The sequence below is a fragment of the Acomys minous genome, assembly GCF_964271855.1.
Source record: "Acomys minous genome assembly, chromosome: 10".
Lineage (NCBI taxonomy): Eukaryota > Metazoa > Chordata > Mammalia > Rodentia > Muridae > Acomys > Acomys minous.
The window spans coordinates 9266147-9288247 of record NC_140491.1 but is presented as its reverse complement, the minus strand read 5'-3'; the positions used below and the strand labels follow the sequence as shown (position 1 = coordinate 9288247).

At 37.2% G+C, this 22101-nt stretch overlaps 1 protein-coding gene across 4 annotated transcripts in view; it reads right to left on the bottom strand.

The window, feature by feature from the left end:
• ARAP2 (ArfGAP with RhoGAP domain, ankyrin repeat and PH domain 2) overlaps positions 1–22101 on the bottom strand; it is a 160484-nt gene that overhangs the window by 36052 nt on the left and 102331 nt on the right. For 3 of the 4 annotated variants that reach the window (XM_084797766.1, XM_084797768.1, XM_084797767.1), the window contains exons 20-25: positions 17440–17603; positions 10618–10830; positions 8073–8178; positions 4717–4864; positions 3253–3321; positions 920–994 (exon numbers count right to left, since the gene is read on the bottom strand). In XM_084797766.1, the coding sequence (XP_084653892.1) occupies positions 920–994; positions 3253–3321; positions 4717–4864; positions 8073–8178; positions 10618–10830; positions 17440–17603 (775 nt within the window). The remainder of the gene's footprint in view (positions 1–919; positions 995–3252; positions 3322–4716; positions 4865–8072; positions 8179–10617; positions 10831–17439; positions 17604–22101) is intronic. The other variant, XM_084797769.1, reaches the window with a different exon arrangement.

Sequence of the window (22101 nt, the reverse complement as noted above, 5' to 3'; positions counted from 1 at the left end):
TAACACCAACAATAGACTTTTGTTAAGTGATTAAACCTGTAATTTGATTTGTAATAGCTTTTTATATTCATTATCATCACATTCACACCTTCACAATAAGAGCTATGATGTGACCATGAGGAAAAAATGTCTCCCACAGATCTGATCATACAGTCCATGACCACGTTCCAGTTCCATGTCTCATAGCCAGGCAGCTAATGACATATGGTCATAAAACATAACCACTCAAATTATCTAAGTTAATATTCACCATATATTTTAATACCTTAGAGTTTAAAACAGGTAATAAAGTGAATTTCTGTTATGTGGAAAAATGTGTAATCTTTACACAAGAAAAAGCATCTTACCAAGCAAGAACATAGCACCGCTACTTTCCCTAAAAATGACTAATTTTGAACATAATAGAATTAAAAACATCTATTTGTAACTCAGGTCAAAGAAAAGAAAGAATTACTTAATATTTAAGTTTAAATGTTGGAGTATAAGAAATAAGAATGGACGATGATGATGATGACGACGACGATGATGATGATGATGATAATGACGATGATGATGATGATGATGATGATGATGATGATGATAAAAATACCAGCTACTTATTGAGCAGATTTTTTGGAAAATAATTTGCTATGTGCTTATATACATTTAGACTACATTTTAGGTAAGAGAAGAGCACGTATTGGAGTTCAGTTTGTTTTTTAGAACCTATAGAAAAACCTTAACTAACACACAGATGATGCTCTCTTCTAAACTGCTAAACTACTAGATTCTTAGAAGATATGGCTAGGAAAGGTCAATATTGCCATTAGTCACTGAACTGAAGAGAGCCTAAACTACACAACATGCTGTAAAAATATGCCGGTGAACACCAGCTCTTAGGATCCCAGTGGCATTCTCTGTACTGTTTTTTAGGACTCACCCGAATTATAATACTACAGTCAGGTTCCTTCCTTTCCACATACACTTCAATTAGTAAGTCCCCAGCCTGGGACACCTGGAAAGGGCAGATGTGAAGACAGCACATGTAAGTACATCACAAACCTCAGATATGGCACCTAAGACGGTTGCAAAATGCTTGTCATACTTCTCAAAAACGTACAGCAATGAAATTAGCTCAATATCTCCTGTATTACTTATTTCAAAATGTTCTTGAATACAGACAACATTTTCTAGAGTTTAGACGCTGAACTAATGGTATTGATAGCAAAAGCAATCACAATATGATTTTTTAAAAATATCATACTCAAGGCTTTAGTGTCTTCAAACACTGAAGCAATGATTCTAGAATGGATGTAGCCTCCATCTGAGAAGAGTTTAGGAGCCACAGAGTATGTAAAGTTCTTAATTTCTGTGCACATGATCATGAAAGACAAAATAAGCATTGCTGAATATTCATGCAGTTGACACACTCTAACACAGAAAAGGGGAAGTAAGTCATATCAGCGCTCAACTACAGTTATAAACAGGGAAGGTAATTTAGCAAGGAATGGAAAAGTAAAATATTAGATTAAAGTAGACAAGCAGGTGTTTTAGTTTGTATTATCCTTCCTGAAGCATTTAAGAATGCTTAATTGAGTCATTACATGCCCAAAGACTAAATGAACAAGTTAAAAGGAAAAGGAAAAGAGCATGACAGCACAGTACAGACCAACAGAATAAAACAGAAGCTAAAGAACCAAATTTTTATTTATATTTTTTATATTTTTTAATAAATCCACTGTCTAACCACTTGAAACATCTACCACCAATATTTTAAAATATTCTGAGATGTAACCAATCTGAATTTAAATTTCCCTGACTTAAAATTGAGTGAGTTAAATCTGGGGGACAAAAATAAAGTACTCTCGTTTTTGTGTCTATATGCACAGAAAAGCTTATTTCCAATGTTTCTAAGTTTTGATCCTCCACACAATTTCTGGGAAGAAAGATACAGCTGACATTTTTGCTTTTCGCTGTTTGTATGAACATCACAGCAAGAACAAAGCATTTTAAAAATTAAAGAAGGCATATGCACAAACAACTCAGAGTGAGCCAAATAGGAAAGTAGCTAAGAAATAAAAATAAGGTAAAGATAATGCTGCGAAACAAAGGTTTAAATAGACTGAAACAAGACTTAAGCAGAAAGAGCCAAAATTTTCACATTATTCTTATTGCCTTTCTAAATAACTGTTTTACTTATGGTAAATCCAAAGTGTCCCTAACTCATTTCTTTGCTGTGAAATAACAAGCAGATAGATACTCAGGCAATAACGATATAGATTCGATTGCCAAAGATTTCTCTCAGGCTCACAACCCTTCATTTCAGGGCTGAACAGCATCCATACCAATTGAGAATTATAAGCACTAATAATAAACCAGATTATTTTCAGCTTGGTGTTAAAGTTAATTCCTCTGAAAGGTGCATTAATTACTTTCAGTGAAAATGGAGGGAATAATTTGTTAAGTAATTAATATCAGAGTTTTAGTTGGAGGGGAATCTAAGCATGCACTCGTCTGCTAGATGCAGAATGATAGCTGCAATGATCCTTTTAATTAGAAGCAGACATTTCAGGACTGAAGCAAACTTTGGGTCTGACTAATAAGCAAGAATCTGCCTCATTATCTGAGTGTAATTGTGAACAGAGTACATTTGACCCATTTCTATTATTTACAGTGAAGCCCTGAATCCATTATCGTTCCTGGTTACCAGAAGATGATTAATGATCAACCCTAAGTCTTTCCGGTGAATTCATCAAACGAGGTAAGGACCCTGGGAAAGCATGGTGCATCCTTAAACACACAAATCCAATGTATGACTAGGAAAGCAGGACGGGATTTAGAAAAGCAGACTTAAGACAAAAGTTAGTATGCACTACACAGGTCACTGTAGAAATGGTCTCATTAATGCAATCATCTGAAAGCATGCAGAGCAGAAGCATGTAAGGAATCATTTATAATTCCCTAAGCATAAGGGATAAAATCATTATGCAAGTTTGCAATTTATTCTGGTATTTCTTTGGCTTTAAATGCTTCCTTTGACACCCACTGGCATGGCCACTAGTGGTTTTGTTTTTAGTAAATAGGAATAATTGCTTACTTAATATTTAAAGTTATATTAACATGCCCCGCATGTGTTCATCGGCTTCAGAGTTGCCCCACTCCTTCATCAGGCTCTTTTACTTTGCTTAGAATAGAAACTTGAACACACAGCACAAACGTATTCACAAAAGCTTTGTTTTTTAAAGTCTTTAGAGACTAACTCTTACTACTCACTTGAGTGTCTTTCCACTTGGTTATAAAGCTATTTTCTATGTCCATTTGTTTGACTTGGTCTTCTTTAACCTGTTTAAAATATAATTTGGAATATTCTAATAACATAGAGTACACAGAGCAAGGGTGCTCTTCCTCACCTAGATCCTCAGGAATTTAAGTAACAACAAACTGCAAGCAGACCAGGATGGCTCTGGTTACCATCATCTTGATCACATGAGCCCACAACTAGGGCAACATGAAGCCAACTGGACTGAGCTTATTAAGGCTCAGAACATGCTTTGGTGATATCCCATCAGATCGAGAGTCTACTCATGGAAAACCATAGCAATTTACAGGCAACGGTTCCCATGGGCAGTTTCTGAAAGTGCTTGCAAGTGAGAAACATGGTCTACCACTCAAACCCAAATATTACTTAGGGGCTTATTAAACTTTTAACAAAAACGTAAGTTCAAGAAAACCATGAAGGTAACAATTTAGCTTTATTAACATAATAGAGATAGCATATAAAGCCACATCTATTTTGTTTATCTCAGCATCAGATCATTTGAAAGAAGCTGCTGTTGATTAAAAAACAAAAACAACAAACAAAGAGGAGGAAATGAGGAAGAGACAAAAGAGCAATGAAAAGACAGTTCGGGGATGAACTTTCCTAAAAATTAAAATACAAACTGTTATATTGGGAAAAAAAATCATCCATTTTCCTTTGCTAAGGAATCCTGTGGATAATTATAGCAAATAAATAAATAAATAAATTCTCAATATTATTAAACTTCCACACCAACTCATCTGGTTTTGTCTGGTACATCTGCACCCACAGAGCTCAAGAAAGTAATAGTTGAGCAAGCTTTCTCTAGACCAAAGAGGTGGTGTGAGAGTTATTTACATACCAGAATGGACTTTTACCCAGAGCCACAAAAGCCTGGCCTTATTTTCTACATTTTATCTTCCTTAAACTATAAAAGCATCCCTATTGTTGTAGTTTAGTGATAAAACATAAATATACTCACTTCTGAGAACTGCAAACTGAAGAGTGAAATAAATACCAGTGAGGCCCCAGTAGGAGCCATAAGGTAATGCTTCCGAATGATCCTCCAATTGGAGCCCAGTGAAACACACACACCACTCAGGAGTGATTTCAATTGCAACATTTAACAGGCTTTTGTTGATCACTGAATTTGTTAAATTCATAACTTCACACCTCTCGGTAGACATACTTAATGCATATACACAGTGAAAAGAAAACACACACACACACAAGCCTGTAAATAGTATGCTGTCCAACAGACAACAGATGGTGAAAATATTTAAAAGCTGCTGCTACATTTAAATGGTTACTGTTTTAAAAGCCAATTATATCTAAGCACATCAAACCCAACTATCCTTTAAAGTATCTATTTTAAATATTTACATAGACCTGAATGTTTATTAATTTATTGTAGCAAAGATAGGACATATAATTCTTACCTCAAATATTTCAACATAATTATTAATTAAGTCTTCAATTACATTGACTTCTTCACTAGTTTGTCCCTTAGTTTGAAATAAGCAGGATGAAAAGACCAATGCCAAGTTATGGGCATTCATGTGATTGATTTCTGAGCATTTCTGAACCCTGTAGGAAGAAAGTATATCTCATTATGCCATACTTGTATTCAAGAATTTCATAAAAATATAAGTAAAATCCTCAGTTATAATTTTAAATGTACACAGAGTATGAAGCTCTTCAAAATAATGGTTGAGTGAAGATTTAAAGACAGACTTATAGTCCAGTTAAGAACAGAAGAAGAGTTAAGTGGAGTGATGCCTAGTACTCAGAGATTGACAACATATAAACAGCGGCAGCTCGTGAACAAACTATGCCTAGAGCAGAAAAATATAGAAGTCCTGGTCTGAAACAGTGGATGCAGCTGCATCATACGTGAAAGAGAGGGGAGGGCAGCAAGTCAAGATGGTACAAGCTTTAACAGGGCTTGTTAGACCTGTACTGAGGGGTTTCAGGTTGTAGGCAAGGCTACAGTTTCTATAAAGTGCACACTCAGCCAAATAAACAGACTCTCTGGCTCTTATTAAAGCCAGCAACAGTTATCTGGCTGTTTATCTATCATTAACCAGCCAACCCCATCAGAGGGGCTGCTACACTAACCTAGACTCGATGACGCGCCTACTTCCCTTTTAATAGAAACAAACTTAAATAGTTCTATATGACTTAAAGTCCTTTTGTAACAGGTTTTCATCAAGCTACTCAAAACAGGATTACCACTCACTGCATCTCAAAAAAGCAAATGTAAAATTAAAACATAAGGCCATCTTTATCTCAGAAACTATTAAGAATACCTTTATTTTATCATTTATTATTATATTTTATTTCATTTTACTGGAGTTTTAGCCACATGTATGTATATGCACCATGTGTGCCTGATGCTCACATGTAGACAAGAAGAGGAACTGAATCTCCAGGAACTGGAGTTCCAGGACATGTTGGGATGTCACGTGTGTGCTGGCAATGGAATGGACCTCAGAGTTCTGCGTGATCAGTAAGGGATCTCAACTGATGAGCTCTCTCCGGCCCCAAGATTGCCTTTATAACATAAATAGATAATGACAAGTAAATTAATTCTTTTACTTAGTAAACTATAGCGTTTCGATACTGTAAAGAGCACTTTACCTAGTCACCCATACAAGATAAGCATGCTTCACAACAGCTGTCATCCCCACAAGGGGGAGCTATAAGGATAAAATATCCAATGAGACGCGCAAGTTCAAATACGTGTTCCTGATCTTCAGTGAGTTTTCACTAACTGAATATAGAGCAGCTGCTTGACTTGACTTAATTACAGTGGACACACACACACACACACACACACACACACACACACACACACACACACACCAAGAGAGAGCGACCTATTCTTGACTGAGGTGCTCCTAGGTATAGACTCTAGAGATGCACACAAAAGGGATTAAACATGACAGTAAAACATATGATAATGTCAGAAATCCATAATAAAATGCAAAATTGCATAGCAGGGATTAGATAAAGAAAGTGAAATCATCATACACGATTTACAAGATGGAAAAGCAGCTGGAATTTAACAAAGGAAGAAGCAACAACTGCAAGCACTGTTCAAAACTACTACTGCACTTTTATCACACTAGACTGTAAATATCTTTAAAAAAGTTATCTGTGTCTCTGTTGCTAGAATCTCAGTCAGAGACTCTTGCTTTAATCACACCATAGTGCATCATGAATACATGCTGGGTGGAATTAAGTGGTTGCTACCATTAGCAAAAGTGAGTTATTATCCAGGTCAGGTATTGCATTAAACGCTGTATCAACCTGACAGCCTCCAAGGTGACCCACACTTTAATGACATTACCCAATCCCCAAATTTTTTTGAGACTGATTCAGTAAAATCATCCCTTCGTGAATCTCTTTACCTGTCAATACATTTAGTTTCTCTGATAACCTTAAGTTTGGGGGGAAAAACTGTGTCCACTGCAGATTGTTTTCTTTAGTTCTTGGTACCCAGATATTGCTGTTGCCCAGTATTTCATGACCAGCCCTCTTACAGTGCTTGCATTTAGCCTTCCCTGTCTCTTCTCCTGTGTTCCTGTTAGAGGAGCTCCTATGCTAAGGCAGATTACAGTACTCATTTCTTATAAGATCCAAGTGCCCACAGATGACTTACAAAGGCTTTCACAACCTCCTGCCAGGCTACTATAAATGTCTTGTCACCTTGTACTCATATGGCTCAGAAGATACATTCCACCCATATATTGGGCTTTTCTTCAGTCTTTTGCTTGCTTCCTTGCTTGCTTGCTTGCTTGCTTGCTTGATTAGACAAGCTTACTCAGGACGTTCCTGACCTCCTATGATCAAGCAATTCTTCACAGCTTCCTGAGTAGCTATGACCCCTTGTATGCATCTTTGTTACACAGACAGTTCATATGTCTCCCTAACACTGAAGAATTCCCTGAAGTGCAGACATTCCCTAGAGCTCACCACATACTGACACCTTCATTTTCTCTGACTTAATCCTAAAACTGTATGTTACATTTTGTTACAGACTATCATATATTTATCTGTATGACGCAATGTAAGTGTACCTTTTCTAGGCTGGAGATATAGCCCAGTATGGAGTCCGGCTTAATATTCTCAATCCTGACCAACAAAAAGGAGGAGCTAAAGAAACCCCTAAAAAAATCATTTTTACCATAACAGTTTGGATGTCACAAGAGAATACTTGGTTGCCAAAGACAAGTACTGGAGAATATTTCTAAATAATTTTTCATATCAGCTACTTTTATTAAAAAAAAAAAAACAGGTAAACCACAAGTTTGTAGAATTCACAAGTCCGGTGCCTCCCTACTACAGAGCGATGGCCTTCAGTATTCAGTCACCCAGTCTCCTCTGTAGCGCCATGCATCGTGTATAAAATCCCCTCCTTATACATCTGTCCACATATATTATACACAAAAACAAGTCTCTTTAATACTTGCTATGTTTATAGTCTACAATAAGAAAATCAGTCTTTCTCCAATTTCACACTCCAAACACCTTTAAATCTCCTGCTCATTAACTGAGTTCAAAGGGGGTGATATATGAAATTATTTCTTATTTATTTAAGAGCACTTCCAACATATTCAACTGTAAATATACCTTAATTACAAAAATGTAGGGTAAAGTAACAGTTCTTAAGACTTGAAGGCTTTGCAGGAAGACATGGAAGGTTACCTACACAACTTTAAGTTTAAAAGATAATGCCATATGGACAGCAGTCACGCTTTAAGATGCTCAGAAATTTCAGAGGTCCACCTACCTGTAAAGGTGTTCAATTATAGCTGCCAGTGTTACTCTGCTGACCCCTGGGAGAGTGCGTATAAATGCTCTGTATTTTTCAGTTCGTTCCTTTTCATCCTGTGTATCTAAGGAGAGAATGCTTTATATTTAAGCTAATCATTTATATTGTAAATGTATTTTTCAATATTACTCTAAATGATATAGTCAGGTTTCAAGAGAAAAAATACTCCAACTTTTAACACAATTGACTATAATTCTGAAAAAAAAAATTAACCAACATATTTGCACAAGATTCACACAGTCATACATTCTAGTTCTTAAAATTTGTAGTTTAAAATCAAGCACTTTCAAATGGGAGGGCAAAAGGGTTTTTATACAGCTCATTTTATGGACTTTTCCAACTTAACAGGAATACATTCAACAAAATTCAGCAAACTTTAGCACACATTGAAAAGCCAAGTCAAAGGTGCATTACTTCTGACTAGAGAAGAGCTGCACCATTTGTATGTGAAAATGATATTCTGACCCCTTTTCCTTATGAAATCCTAAATATCTTTCCAAACCTACGAGCCATCCCAGAACTTTGATCTACATAAAGGGCCTGTTCCCAGCCCGGCGGCCTTCAAATCCCAGATGAAAAAAAAAGAACCATGTGGAAGAGGTGGCGTCTGGGTCTCAACACCATAATTCAGATTTAGAAGATAATGGACCGCCTGCCATTGTTGTGAAGAGAAATTAATTGGCCCATCAAAGGACAATGAGAAAGGACTGCCTTCTCTCCTCTTAGCTACAGAAGACAAACCTCTGTCATAACTGAGGGCTGGGAACTTTGCACACTGTAGGATTCAGGTGAAGTGCACTGGCAGCTCAGTCCAATCTATTAGCTGACATGGGAAATACCAGCCACTCTTTGTAGCAGCAACTTCTGCTGACCTTGCACTTACTCTTCAGGTTCAATCCCCAGTGACCTTTGGAAGCTACTCGCTTTAATTCCCTGCTGAGCCCTGCATAGGTATTACTCATGAAGAGCCAAGACAACCCAAAGATTCTTTAAAACAATACAGTCACTTGAAAAGTTCTGTAAGACCTCTGGCGATACAGGAACTGAGACACATTTCCAAGGATGAGATCCATAAAAGGAAATATGTATGTGACTCTGGAAAAGCGGGAAGGGAAAATATCCAACCACCAAATAATTTTATAATTATTTGTTATCCGCAGGGTAATCTTTTAAAATACATTGTTTGCTTATAGACCCAATCTCTCTCTCTCTCTCTCTCTCTCTCTCTCTCTCTCTCTCTCTCTCTCTCTCTCTCTCTCTCTCTCTCTCTGCCATTTTTGAATGTGTACTTGGATCTCACTGTAAACCATGATTTTAGGTGACCTTATAGGAGAACCCCTATAGTGTCTAGCTCAAAGATGTCTCCAAGAAAATTCTCAAATAACTCATCCCCAAGTCAAAGATGAAAACTTTACTTTCTGAAATAGGCTTGACACTTGCTAAGTACCTCTTCTGGGTCAGCTAACAACAGGGAAGACTTCTCTCCACAAAAAGCAAAGACTTATTGGCTATTTATCATGAATGATTTTACATAGAAACAAAAAGTTTATATTAAAAATTAGATATATTATAATTTCATAGTTATTCATGATGCTTTAGAGTACTGCAAGGAAACTGCCCTTTTGGGGATACAGTATCTAACAAAACAGTTTACAACCCAGGAAATTATACTGCCATCTTTCCTTGGGACTACAGTTGCCTCTCTTGATTAGAGAAATGCTTGGGAGCAAGCCAAAGACTAGTGTCTGCATTAGATAGTTAAATAACAAAATACTACATTATGAGTGACAATTCTACACATTTTTTGTTAATATTACTATAGGGCATCGGGGGAAATTTTAAGCTGCCATTATTTCGTGATACAATGTCAGAATCAATCCCTTCAAAGACATGCGCTCAGCTTAAGACTGACTTGGGTCGCCAAATTCAAGAGCCTTTCCCCCAAAGCCTTCCAAAAACAGATTCTCTCTCTATATATATATACATGAGATATTTTTATTGTTATGGTATAAAAGAGCTGAAAGTTAAAAAACTGTAAACAAAGATTGAAGATAGGCATTTTGAAAACACTTTGGACACATGAGAAATGTTAGTAGTTTACTAAAAACATAAAAATACAAATATTTCTTTCAAATGTGGACTAAAAGCTATAAAACAACAAAAGGTAAAAAAATCTTAAAATGATCTTATTGTTGGAATGCTTCAGTAAAGGATCTAGTTTTAATTAAAGTATGTAAAACAATTTTAATAAAAGTAACAATTCAATAAATATTTTAATAAACCCTTGGTCTATTAATAAACTATTCCCTAAGTTTCCATGTGATATAACACAACTTTACCATATTAAGTGGAATCCCTAGAAAATGAATAAAATTTCTGTCAGTTATTGACAAGAGAAAAACAAGAGCTATGCAGTAATTTTCAGATGATCAAAGACTTAAAAGGAAGCCTGCGTATTAAGTTAAAAGCTGGGCTTGCTGTCCTGACCGGGGGCACTCATTACCTAATGCGGAGACCCAGTATGGATAGAGCTCCTTTGAGAGGAGTGCGTCATCGATGTCAGACAGAAAGCACTTCAGCACGCCGGTCACATCTTCAAGCTGATGTTTTCCAACTCGCAGCTTAACACTTCTTGCATCCTTTTTGAAACTCTCCAAGAGTTCACGTATGTGCAAAGGATCACCATTCTTTTGATAAATGTACTTGCATCCTAACCCTGTGATAAAAATTTACAAAGTTATATGAGAAGCGTCTGTACTCATAATCTCCTTTGATATCTTAGGAACAGAAAAGATTTTTCTGTGGGGAATAACACAATAAGCTATCAGACATGAGGTCCAAGACCTCGCACCCCTCAATTTTAAATGTGAACCCGATGAATAAGCCACCCCATCCTTAGCCTTAGGGAACATCTTTGGGTCTCTCCCCAGTTCTCTGTATTATCATTTTCAAAGGTATTTTTACCTCAAGAGAAAAATTTCCGTATTTTTGGAAAATATGCTTGCATACAATTGGACACAACAGTATAAAACTTTGGTATAGCATCTTCTCATGACATATCTGTTTATTATTTTTTGCTTTGTCTTCCTACACCTTTCCCCAGTGTTTCCAACTTAAACTCTCTGACTTATCAGACACTTCATGTAAGTCAAAGTAACAGAGGTGACACTGATAGTGGTGCTGATGCAAACATGCGAGTTCTTGGTTCCTCCACAGATGGTTTCCTTGTGAAACCAGGCTGAGCTCACTGTCCCTGTTCTACGTCTTCACATTCCTATACAGTCTTCCCAGGACATCTTACTTCTTTCTGGGTGTGGAGCACCATCATCAAGCATGTCATCAGTACTATCTAGATGTCCTTTGGTTTCAAGATAATGACAGCTGCTTGCAGTATTTGACAAATCCCCAGAATCTGATGCAAAAATTCTGTTAATCTTATGGCTTTTTGTGGCATCATGATCTTATTTCCACTTTTCTCTCCTCCCATGACCAAATCCCCAGCGCTCTGTTTATTTTCCCTTTCCAGGCCCGTTTCTATTCTCCGTATGCCACATTAGGAAATCCCCAAGGTGAAGCTATCCACCCTTATCACTCCATATATAATGTGTCTGGTTTTTTCCTGGATTTTAATTCTTAAAAATTCATTTGTGCACTCATATATATAGCATCATACACAGAGACAGACACAACCTATAGAAAATAAAACCCTAAAGGACTTGATCTCCTGCTCTGTCATTAGTTTACCTCCCGATCACATTTTAACATCTTGCATCTAATAGATGGCATTGCTTTCTCCTTACCTTATGCCAAGTCAGAATCCTTGTAACTTACTTCGCTAAACATACATTAAAAAGATCCTCTTCTTTCTGCCCGCACGCTAGTATCTGTGCCTTGGATTTCTTCATTACCTTATACAGCTCCCTGCCCCTGTTTTTACACAGGCCCAGTTTATCCATAGAATGTCAATGATATGACAAAAAAGACAGGTCTGTTAGTCTTATTGTGAGACCCCTACAAATCCATATGCAGCTTTCCCACAGCCTATAGAGAAAGCTTACACAATTTCATAAAGATATATTAAAAATCTACTGAAGCTAGCCTAACCTCCTGCATCTTGTATATGTCTTTTCTTTGCATACTACACTCTGCGCACATTGAACTACACATACACATACACATGCACATGCGAGTGCGCGCGCACACACACACACACACACACACACACACACACACACACACACTCCTAAAAAAAACAACCATAAAGCTGTCTGTTACAGCCTCTACTCGAGGGGAAACTGCCATGTATACTTTAGAACTATGAGCCTCTCTACCACAGACCAACTAAGACATAATTACTTGCCCCTAGAAGCTAATGAGCCAAGAGTCAAATCTTGTTTTCTTTTTATAACTGTCAGGAAAAGAACATGGGAAAATTCAAAAGGCATTTAGCGAATGACCAGTTCTGCAAAGATAAATTATACAAAGTAATTTTAACTATTGCCTGGAAGACAACATTCCTCCCCAAGGGTATTTTTAATGTAAAATAATTAAACAGCTTTAGTGGATTGAATGAAATTGTAAAAACAGAGCTGGCAAGATGGCACAGTGAGCAAACCTTTTTGCTCCCCTCCTTGGAGCCTTAAATTTGATCCCAAGGACTCACAAAGTAGAAGAGAACTGAATCCTGCAACTACCCTCTGACCTACACACACACACACACACACACACACACACACACACACACACACACACATGTTTAAAAGTATTAAATATAATTTTATAAAAATTGAAAAAATCCCTAAGAATTAACTACTACACTTAATTGAAAAACTAAGTCTAAATACAATTTTAACTTGGTAAACTTCAAAATGTTACTTACCATGAAGAACACAAAGAACTGACCTTTATAATTTAACCCAGAAGCTAAAACATTGCAAGTAATGGCTACTACAGAGACTCTGAGGCAAACACTTGACCACTATGCAGTACCCAAAGTTGCTATCAAAAGTTTGTGTTAGTGAATATAATGTGAAGGTTTTAATCCCATAATCTGCTAAAAATAAAAATAATCTTTTATTGGCTTTTTTTACTCTAAAGCACAAGTTAATACAATTTGTGTTCATTATAAAATTTTTAAAATATGAGTTATTGGAATTTTGATGGGAATTGTGTTGAATCTGTAGAGTGCTTTTGGTAAGATGGCCATATTTTACTATGTTAATCCTACCAATCCATGAGCATGAGAGATATTTCCATCTTCTGACATCTTCCTCAATTTCTTTCTTCAAATATTTGAAGTTCTTTCCATACAGGTCTTTGACTTGTTTGGTTAGAGGTACATCAATATATTTTATATTATTTATGGCTATGGTGAAGGGGGTTGATTCCCTAATTTCTTTCTCAGGCTGTTTACTGTTTGTATATAGAAGGGCTATTGGGTTTTTTGTTTGTTTGTTTGTTTTGTTTTGCTTTGCTTTGTTGTTGTTTTTGTATCCCGACTCTTTGCTGAAGATGTTTATCAGCTTTAGGAATTCCTTGGTAGAATTTTCTGGCTCACTTATGTATGCTATCATATCCCTTGCAAATAGCAATGCTTTGACCTCTTCCTTTCCCGTCTGTATCCCTTTGATCTCCTTTAGTTAGTTGTCCTATTGCTCTAGCTGGGACTTCAAGTACTACATCTAATAGCTATGAAGAGAGTGGGCAGCCTTGTCTTATCACGGACTTTAATAGAATCGCTTTAAGTTTCTCTCCATTTAATTTGATATTGACTACCAGGTCGCTGTATATTCCCTTTATTTTGTTTAGGTATGTGCCTTATATCACTGATCTCTCCAAAATTTATCATGATAGGTTTGGATTTTTTCAAAGGCTTTTTCAGGATTCAAATACAATTCTTTACAGGCCTTGAAAGAAAAATATTCGATTTCACATGGAAAAAAAAAAAACTAGACTAGCTCAAACAATCCTATACAATAAAAGAACTTCTGGAGAGATCACCAACCCTGATTTCAAGCTGTACTATAGAGTAATAGCAATAAAAATTACATGGTACTGGCATAAAAACTGACAGGTTGATATATAGAATAAAATCAAGAATCAGAAGTAAATCTACACAGCCTATGGACACTTGATTTTTGACAAAGCTAAAACTACACAATGGAAAAAAGAAAGCATGTTCAACAAATGATGCTGGTCTAGCTTGATATCTGCATGTAAAAAAAAATACAAATAGATCTATATCTATCACCCTGTACAAAGCTCAACTCTAAAGTAGATCAAAGATCCCATAACAAAACAAGATACACTAAATCTGATAGAAGAGAAAGTGGGGAACAGTCTTAAATGCATTGGCACAGGACAAAATTCCCTCAGTGCTCAGGCACTAAGATCAACGATTAATAAATGGAACCCAGAAGATTCTACAAAGAGGATACTTGCTCAACTATGTTCATTGCAGCATTACTCAGACAGAAACTGGAAACAACCTCGATGTCCCTCAACCAAAGAATGGATAAAGAAAATCTGGTGCATTTACACAGTAGAATATTACTCAGCTATTAAAAAGAATGACATTGTGAAATGTGCCATCAAATGAATAGAACTAGAAAATATCCTGAGAAAGATAACTGAGACCCAGAAAGACAAATATGGTATGTACTCACTTACAAGTGGATATTAATTATAAAACACATCACAACCATGCTATATTCCACAGACCCAACGAAGCTAAGCAGCAAGGAGGGCCCAAGTCGCCAAGCTTGAATCTCACTGAAAAGAGGAGCTGGATTTGACATGGAGGTCGTGGTGTGTGGAAGAACGGGACTGGGAGGGCTAGGGGTGGTGACGGAAAGGGGAGGGATGAGGTGGGGTAAAGAGGGAAAGAGTACTGGGAGAGACAACTGGGTTGGAGAGGGCATCCCTGGGAGAAGATAGAAACCTAGGACAAGTTAAACTCCCAGGAACCTATGAGGGTGACCCTAGCTAAGTCTCCTAGCAATGGTGGATAAGGAGCCTGAAGCAGCCATCTCCTGGAACTAGACAAGACTTCCAATGGAGAGACTGGGACACCAAGCCAGCCACAAAACCTTAGATCCACAATCTGTCCTGCCTACAGGATGTTCAGGAATGAGGGTGGAGCAGAATTACAGGGAAAGACCATCCAATGTCTGGTCCAGTTGAGACTCATGCCAGAAGAGGATTCCCACTCCTGACACTATTGATGACAGTCTACTATACTTGCAGACAGGAGCGTAGCACGGAGAGACCCACAGTAACATTGAATGGAGCTTGAGGAATACTGTGGAAGAAGGGGAGGAAGGATTGAGGTAGCCAGAGTGGTCAAGGACAAGAAAACTTACAGGCAACTAACCTGGGCCCATAGGGACCCACAGAGACTGAATCACCAAGCAGAGAGCACGCATAGGACAAACCTAGGCCATCTGCACATAGGTAGCAGGTGTGCAGCTGGGTCTCCATGTGGCACTCCTAAAGCAGGAACAGGCACTGTCTCTGACCACGTTGCCTGCCTGCCTTTAGATCACTGTTGCCTAACTGTTCTGCCTAGTCTGGCCTCAGTGGAAGTGGATGCACCTAGTCTCACAGTGGCTTGATGTGCTGGAGCTGGTAGATGACCATGAATGCCCCCCTTTTCTGGGGAGAAGGGGAGAAGGGGTGGATTGGGGTGAAGAAGAGACAGGAACTGGGAGGAAAGGAAGGAAGGAAAGCTGAGGTCAGGATGCAAAGTGAATAAATAACAACATTCTCTCACTCTCTCTCTCTCCCCCCCTCTGTCTCTGTCTCTCTGTCTCTCTCTCTCTCTGTATGTATATATATGTGCATATGATAGATAGATATGATATATGATATGATATGATATGATATGATATGACATGATATTATATGACATGATATGATATGACATGACATGATATGATATGACATGATATGACATGATATGATATGTGACATGATATGATATATGACATGACATGACATGATATGATATGATATGATATGATATAGTTGAAACAGTCTAGCGCCACTACGGTAGCAAAGCAATCTCTGTAGTCAGGCCTGCATACACAGCTATGTGAAAGTTCTCAGTATATTTGCAGCACAAACACAATAAATATTGAAAATAAAAAACATACTGAGAATACATTTTAGGTAAAACACATAAGATGATACTGTTGCCACAAGAGGTTAAATACACATATTATAAATTTATCTTCTGAAAACAACATTATATCAGAGTGCTTATCTCTAACACGGTGTCATCTACCATTGCCATCAGTTTCATAGGTAGACCACGTGACCCAGGTGAAGTGCTCACTCCGGCTGCATGTCTCTTAACAACACAATGTTTTACTATGCCTTTCTCACTATTTATGTCTTCTTTTTAATTTAAAATACCCCAAACACCAATACCACTAAGAGAATAAAAAGATAATGCAACTTCATAAATATTGGTACTTTTTTATCATTTGAAACATCAAAAATATATTATATTCAAAATGCATATCAGAATGAATATATATGTGAGCAAGCAGTAGAGCACTAAATGTTAAGTCAGAACCACACAAAGAAATGAATGAAGAAACACGTAAGTCAGTAAATGCTTTCTATCTTTTAGGAATGTGAATGATGCATACAACTAAGAATGAATTTGAGGCTTCACAATAATTTTAAAATAAATATGATGATAATGGTCATTTCCTAGGAAACCTTGAAAATCCACACTATCACAGAAAATTAAAATGAGACCTAATGAAGGAGGTATAGATCAGATCATTCTTGCCTGCTAGTTGTTCATAAAAGTATCAGTAGGAAATAACCCAGTCGTTAAAATGAATGACCATACCTTATATAAACTTCTGACCAATAGCACGGTGAAGGAGAGAAACACACAGGTGTGCTGTGCTCGCTAACAGAAAGCACATCACTTTGTGTACTATCCCATGGTTTACTATTTCTAAAAATCATATTTAACCACGGTTAGCTACTCTCTGCTTTGTTTTAGAATTTTCACCACTAAAACTAGTCTTTACTATTTTTATGTGAATTTTATGCTGTTTCATTTAAGGAGTTGCATAGTATTTTCATGTACATGGAGGACTGAGGTCACGGTGGGAAGTTTTGCCAGCATGAATGAGTGCTGCTGCAGAAGGAGTGGGAGGAGCCGAGCAGTGACTGAGCTTTCGGTCTTCACTGGTGTACTTAGGAAGGGAAAAGCACTAATGTGTTCCAATGGGGGAGCCACTTAGAAGCTGTAAGGATGACACCCTACATTCCAGGAGTTGAACACACACTCTGAGCTACTTACCATACTGTGTGACAAATGCTATGCAGCTGTTCACAATAATGGGGACGTCGTTTCTGCAGAGCTGTTGATCCTGTAGTGCGTTACCATCTGTGCCCGCTGCTTTTTCAATTGCAGTATGCCACACTGTGAAATCCAACTTGGTATGCCCATGGATGTACAGCGTTCTGGGGGGTTTAAAGGGCACTTCGTATCATAATTCCGCTTTTCTTAAAATTATTTTCAACATAGATTACCCTAAAATCCACATATTTGTGATCTTATCTTCTCTCTCTCTCTCTCTCTCTCTCTCTCTCTCTCTCTCTCTCTCTCTCTCTCTCTCTCTCTCTCACACACACACACACACACACACACACACACACACACACACACACACACACAAATAAAACCATATCAAATCAAAACAAAAAGCTTTCTTTTACCTTCTGCCCCACCAGGGTTCTCTCTGTCCCTGTGCTGTCTGTTAAGGGCACACAGAACAGAAAAAGCTCTACCAGTTCAGTCTTTCTCCTCCAACTCCCTAGCTCTCCAATTTCATCTCTAAATAACTCAATGAAGACCACCACTGTGGCTAACATCACCAGGGCCCTCAAATATATTTCTTGCTAAGAAAATTTTTTTCTATGCTTATTTTTTTTATTTTTTGTTATAATTTATTCAGATTACATCCCAATTGTTATCCCCTCCCTTGTATCTTCCCGTGCCCACCCTCCCTATTTATAACTGTTGATTTCATTTCCTTAAAAAAAAAAAGAGAAAAAACCAAAACAAATGTGATTTGCATTTTCTTTTCAGATTTCCATTCTTGGTGATCATTCATTTCTACCCCAATCTCACTTCCTCTTCCCGAATAGGCCCTAATTTCAGTGCCTCTACAGACGCAAAGGATGATCCAGAGAGACACCTGTCATTAGGGTAATGTTTTCATCTCCTCCACATATATTACTGACTCCTAACTCCAGATCTCTAGGCTCGAACTTGCCTTTACTAATGCATCTTGCTAAAATCAAGGGCCACTGCAGAGCTAGATCTGGCAGCCTATATGTATATGTATATATACATGTGTGTATGTATACATATGTATTTATATGTGTGTATGTATACATACGTGCATATATATGCATATATATTTTGCAGCCCTTGGGGAAATGAGGGGGAAGCAGAAGAATCAAAAATTCAAGAAAAGCTGCATAGGAAGTCCCAGGCTGGCAGCTATTGTATATCAAGATGATGCATTATGAAGTCAAAACTAAATATAATGTGGTATTACAACCAGGTATTCCACAACTTGAAACTTTGCTGCCCTACTGCTTCCTTTATAAGTTAGATGAGTTCTGTGTTTCACTGTTGGGGAATTGGTGACAGCAGCACACAGCAGAGCACCCTGTAGATATTCTATCTATGCCCTAAAGCATGCTGCTAAGAAACACTGGATTTGGATCCCTTCACTATGGTACAGGCATACGGAAATCTTCAGTACTGTGATAACCAACTGCTCTGGGCACTGCAAGTCACAACGTACCCTACTCCAAAATGACTCTTCTGAAGTTCAGAATTCATTACTGTAGCTTTATATCTCCTGCTAATCCCTTCCACACAAGTTTCAATTTTTTTTTTTTTTTTTGGTTCCTATAATCTGAAATAATTCACTTTGTCTGTTGGTCTTCTGTGATACTTCAGAACTTTCTAATCTCCTTGATGTCACCAAAACCCACGACATAATCATTTTCTTGATATCCTCTTTTAAGTCTCCACTCCTCTTACCAGAATAGTCAACAAGATGAGGCTAATGACACTAGTTTTGGGTAATTGTTATGTCTTTAAAGCTTTGATTTTCTAAACGGCAGGGTCTCCATGACTTGGCCTGTGTTTTCCACTGAAACTTTATAACATCGCATCTTTGGCTACACAGATGATCATGCCTGGCTAAAAACTTAACCCAGGTGAGGCTCCCAGATGCTCTCTGATAGCTCCACATGCTTTTGGGCCATGGGATCCGTCCTTAATCAATAGCTTCTTTTCTCTCTTTTATCATCTGCTATTCCTATGCAACTTATTGTCCGGTGGCCAAACTTCACATAGACAAGCAAGAAAAGTACTTTGGTCTGTGCCCAAGGCTAATATCTGGCATTTACTGGTATATATTTCCAAATGCTATCCTCACTACAAAATTTAAAACATTAAATACCAATATAACCCAAATATATTTACTCTAAATCAGTTGTTCTCAACTAACGGCCTGCAACCTCTAGAACAGTTGAATGACCATTTTTCAAAGAATCACATATCAGATGTCCTGCAAATCAGATATGTACATTACAATTCACAACAGTAGCAAAATTACAGTTATGGAGGAGCCATAAAAATAGCTTTATGGTTGGGGGTTACAACAACCTGAGGAACTGCATTTAAGGGTCACTGCATTAGGACAGGTTGAGAACCACCCCTCTAAAGGAGCATTACTCAATCTTGTTTTTCAGCTATGAGTTGGATACTTTGGATTTATCAACTGTAACAGAAGAACAAGCTGGTGAAATCCTTGGGCTTCCCTATGAAGTCAGGGAGAAGGAGTGAAATCTTTCACATTTCTGAACAACACTGACAGTGACTTTAAGAGAAGATCTCCCATCCTTTCCTATTTCTTTCTCTCTCCTTACAATGCTCTTCCAGGAAGAGAAAGCAAACAACTGCACTTTAGCACAATTCTGGAACTGCTAGAATTTTTTACTAACATTTGTGCTTTAATCCTTGGCTCTTACTTTTTGACATCTTCACCTACTGTTTTTATTTTCCACTCTACCACCATGGCACAAACCCACAGATTTTGTAATTTTCTCTTTGAAGAATTCTGACAAATGGTCCAACAGTTCTACAATGCTTTAGCCTTTGTATGTCATCCAAAGCACCCTACTCCTGAGTGTGTGTCTATGTGAAATATCAAAGCAAATTATGTTCTGAAACAGTAAGCCCTTGCATATATCCTAGTTAAAATTCTGTTTTTCTAAATTCATATTAAAAGGAGTACAACTTTTTTTCCTGATTTTTATTTAAACAGAATTTTACTTCATAATTTAGTTGCCAATGTGACTTAAAATCCTTGAAAACACAATGGGTGAGTATTTTAGTAGCCAGTAAAACAAATCCAAAATGTAGCAAGAGTCCTTTAAAACTAGTATAACCCTCTTACTAACTGTATCTCAAACTCAGAATTTTCCTTCTAGTAAGAAGAAATCCCACAATAGAAGCTTAGCTGTCCGCTTGTGAACTAGTGAGGGGTAGAACAAGCAATGACAAGTTAACTCCTGTGTCAACTTGTCAGTGAGTCTTAAACTGTATCATCTACAACAGCCTAAGGGACGGCTCACACTTAACTCTATCAGTTCAACAACCTTTTATTCTGATGCTTATTTAAACTCTAAACACACCAAGTACAGTACCACAAGACATCTCCTATGCAAATGCTCACCAACATGTATCGTCCAGTGTTACAAAACATTTTGAATAAGAATTTCAAATGAACATTAAACTCTGTACTCAAACATCAGAAAAAGTTATTTTGATGAACTCCAATTACACCATATTTATATATTATCATTGTAAATTTTCTAAAAATAAATCTCAGTCATACAAAAAACAATTAATTTGTTATTATTAAATTGAGGCAGATGAGTAAAGTCTAGAAGCCAAGTCCCAGGACTAATATATAAAATTCTCTTAAGACTGCAATATATAAATGAATTAGTGTTTATAGTGATTTGAGCCTAGTCAACTGAAAGGAAGCTGAACTCTCTTCAGATAGACAATCAGTAAATCATACTGCATAGAAAACAAATTTATGAATAAATAACTAAGGCAGAGAAGCAAATACCATATACTACAAATATGATTTAATGGAGAATAGCCTAAGCATTTATAAAAGAGTGAAAACTTTTAGGTCCTCAGCAAAAATATGGTCATCAATCATTTAAAAAATTCTGAGAGACAATATATACAAATAAGATAACAATATTATACACACACACACACAAACACATACACAGCAATGCCAGACGTTTTCCAAACACTGAAGAAGTAGCTGAAGACAATAAGACAATGAAGTATTTCATAGTGTGCGTAGATATTTTGAAATGGCATTTGGGAATACGTACCAAGAATCTTAACATGTATATGCAAAGTTTTGACAAGTATTTCCAATCACAAAACATGGCCACAAGCACATAATTTGAAGTGAAGGCAACAAACTGTTTCTGTCCTTCCTTCATGCATATGTGCATAGCAAGAAGCATATCTGCCAGAGCATCTGAAAATGAACATGAGCTTAGATCCCCCAAATTTTGGAAAGGGAAACTGGCTTGGAATGTATTATCCTATACATCTGGATAATGTATATATAGAATAGAGACCATATCATAATGTCCATGTATAAATTCTCATATTTTCTAAAACACCCAAGTCATGTGTGGCACACTCACTGAGTCTATTTTGTGCTGCCCATATGTGCACGAATATAGGGCTACCTACTGGAGATGGGCAGGCTCCCAGGAGTCATGTCGCCAAAGAATATGGACTCTCCCATAGCAGCCATCAACTGCCAATAAGTTACTTTTAAGTCTGCCAACTATCACCTAGTCCACGCTCCTGTAATTTAACAATGAAAATCTAAAC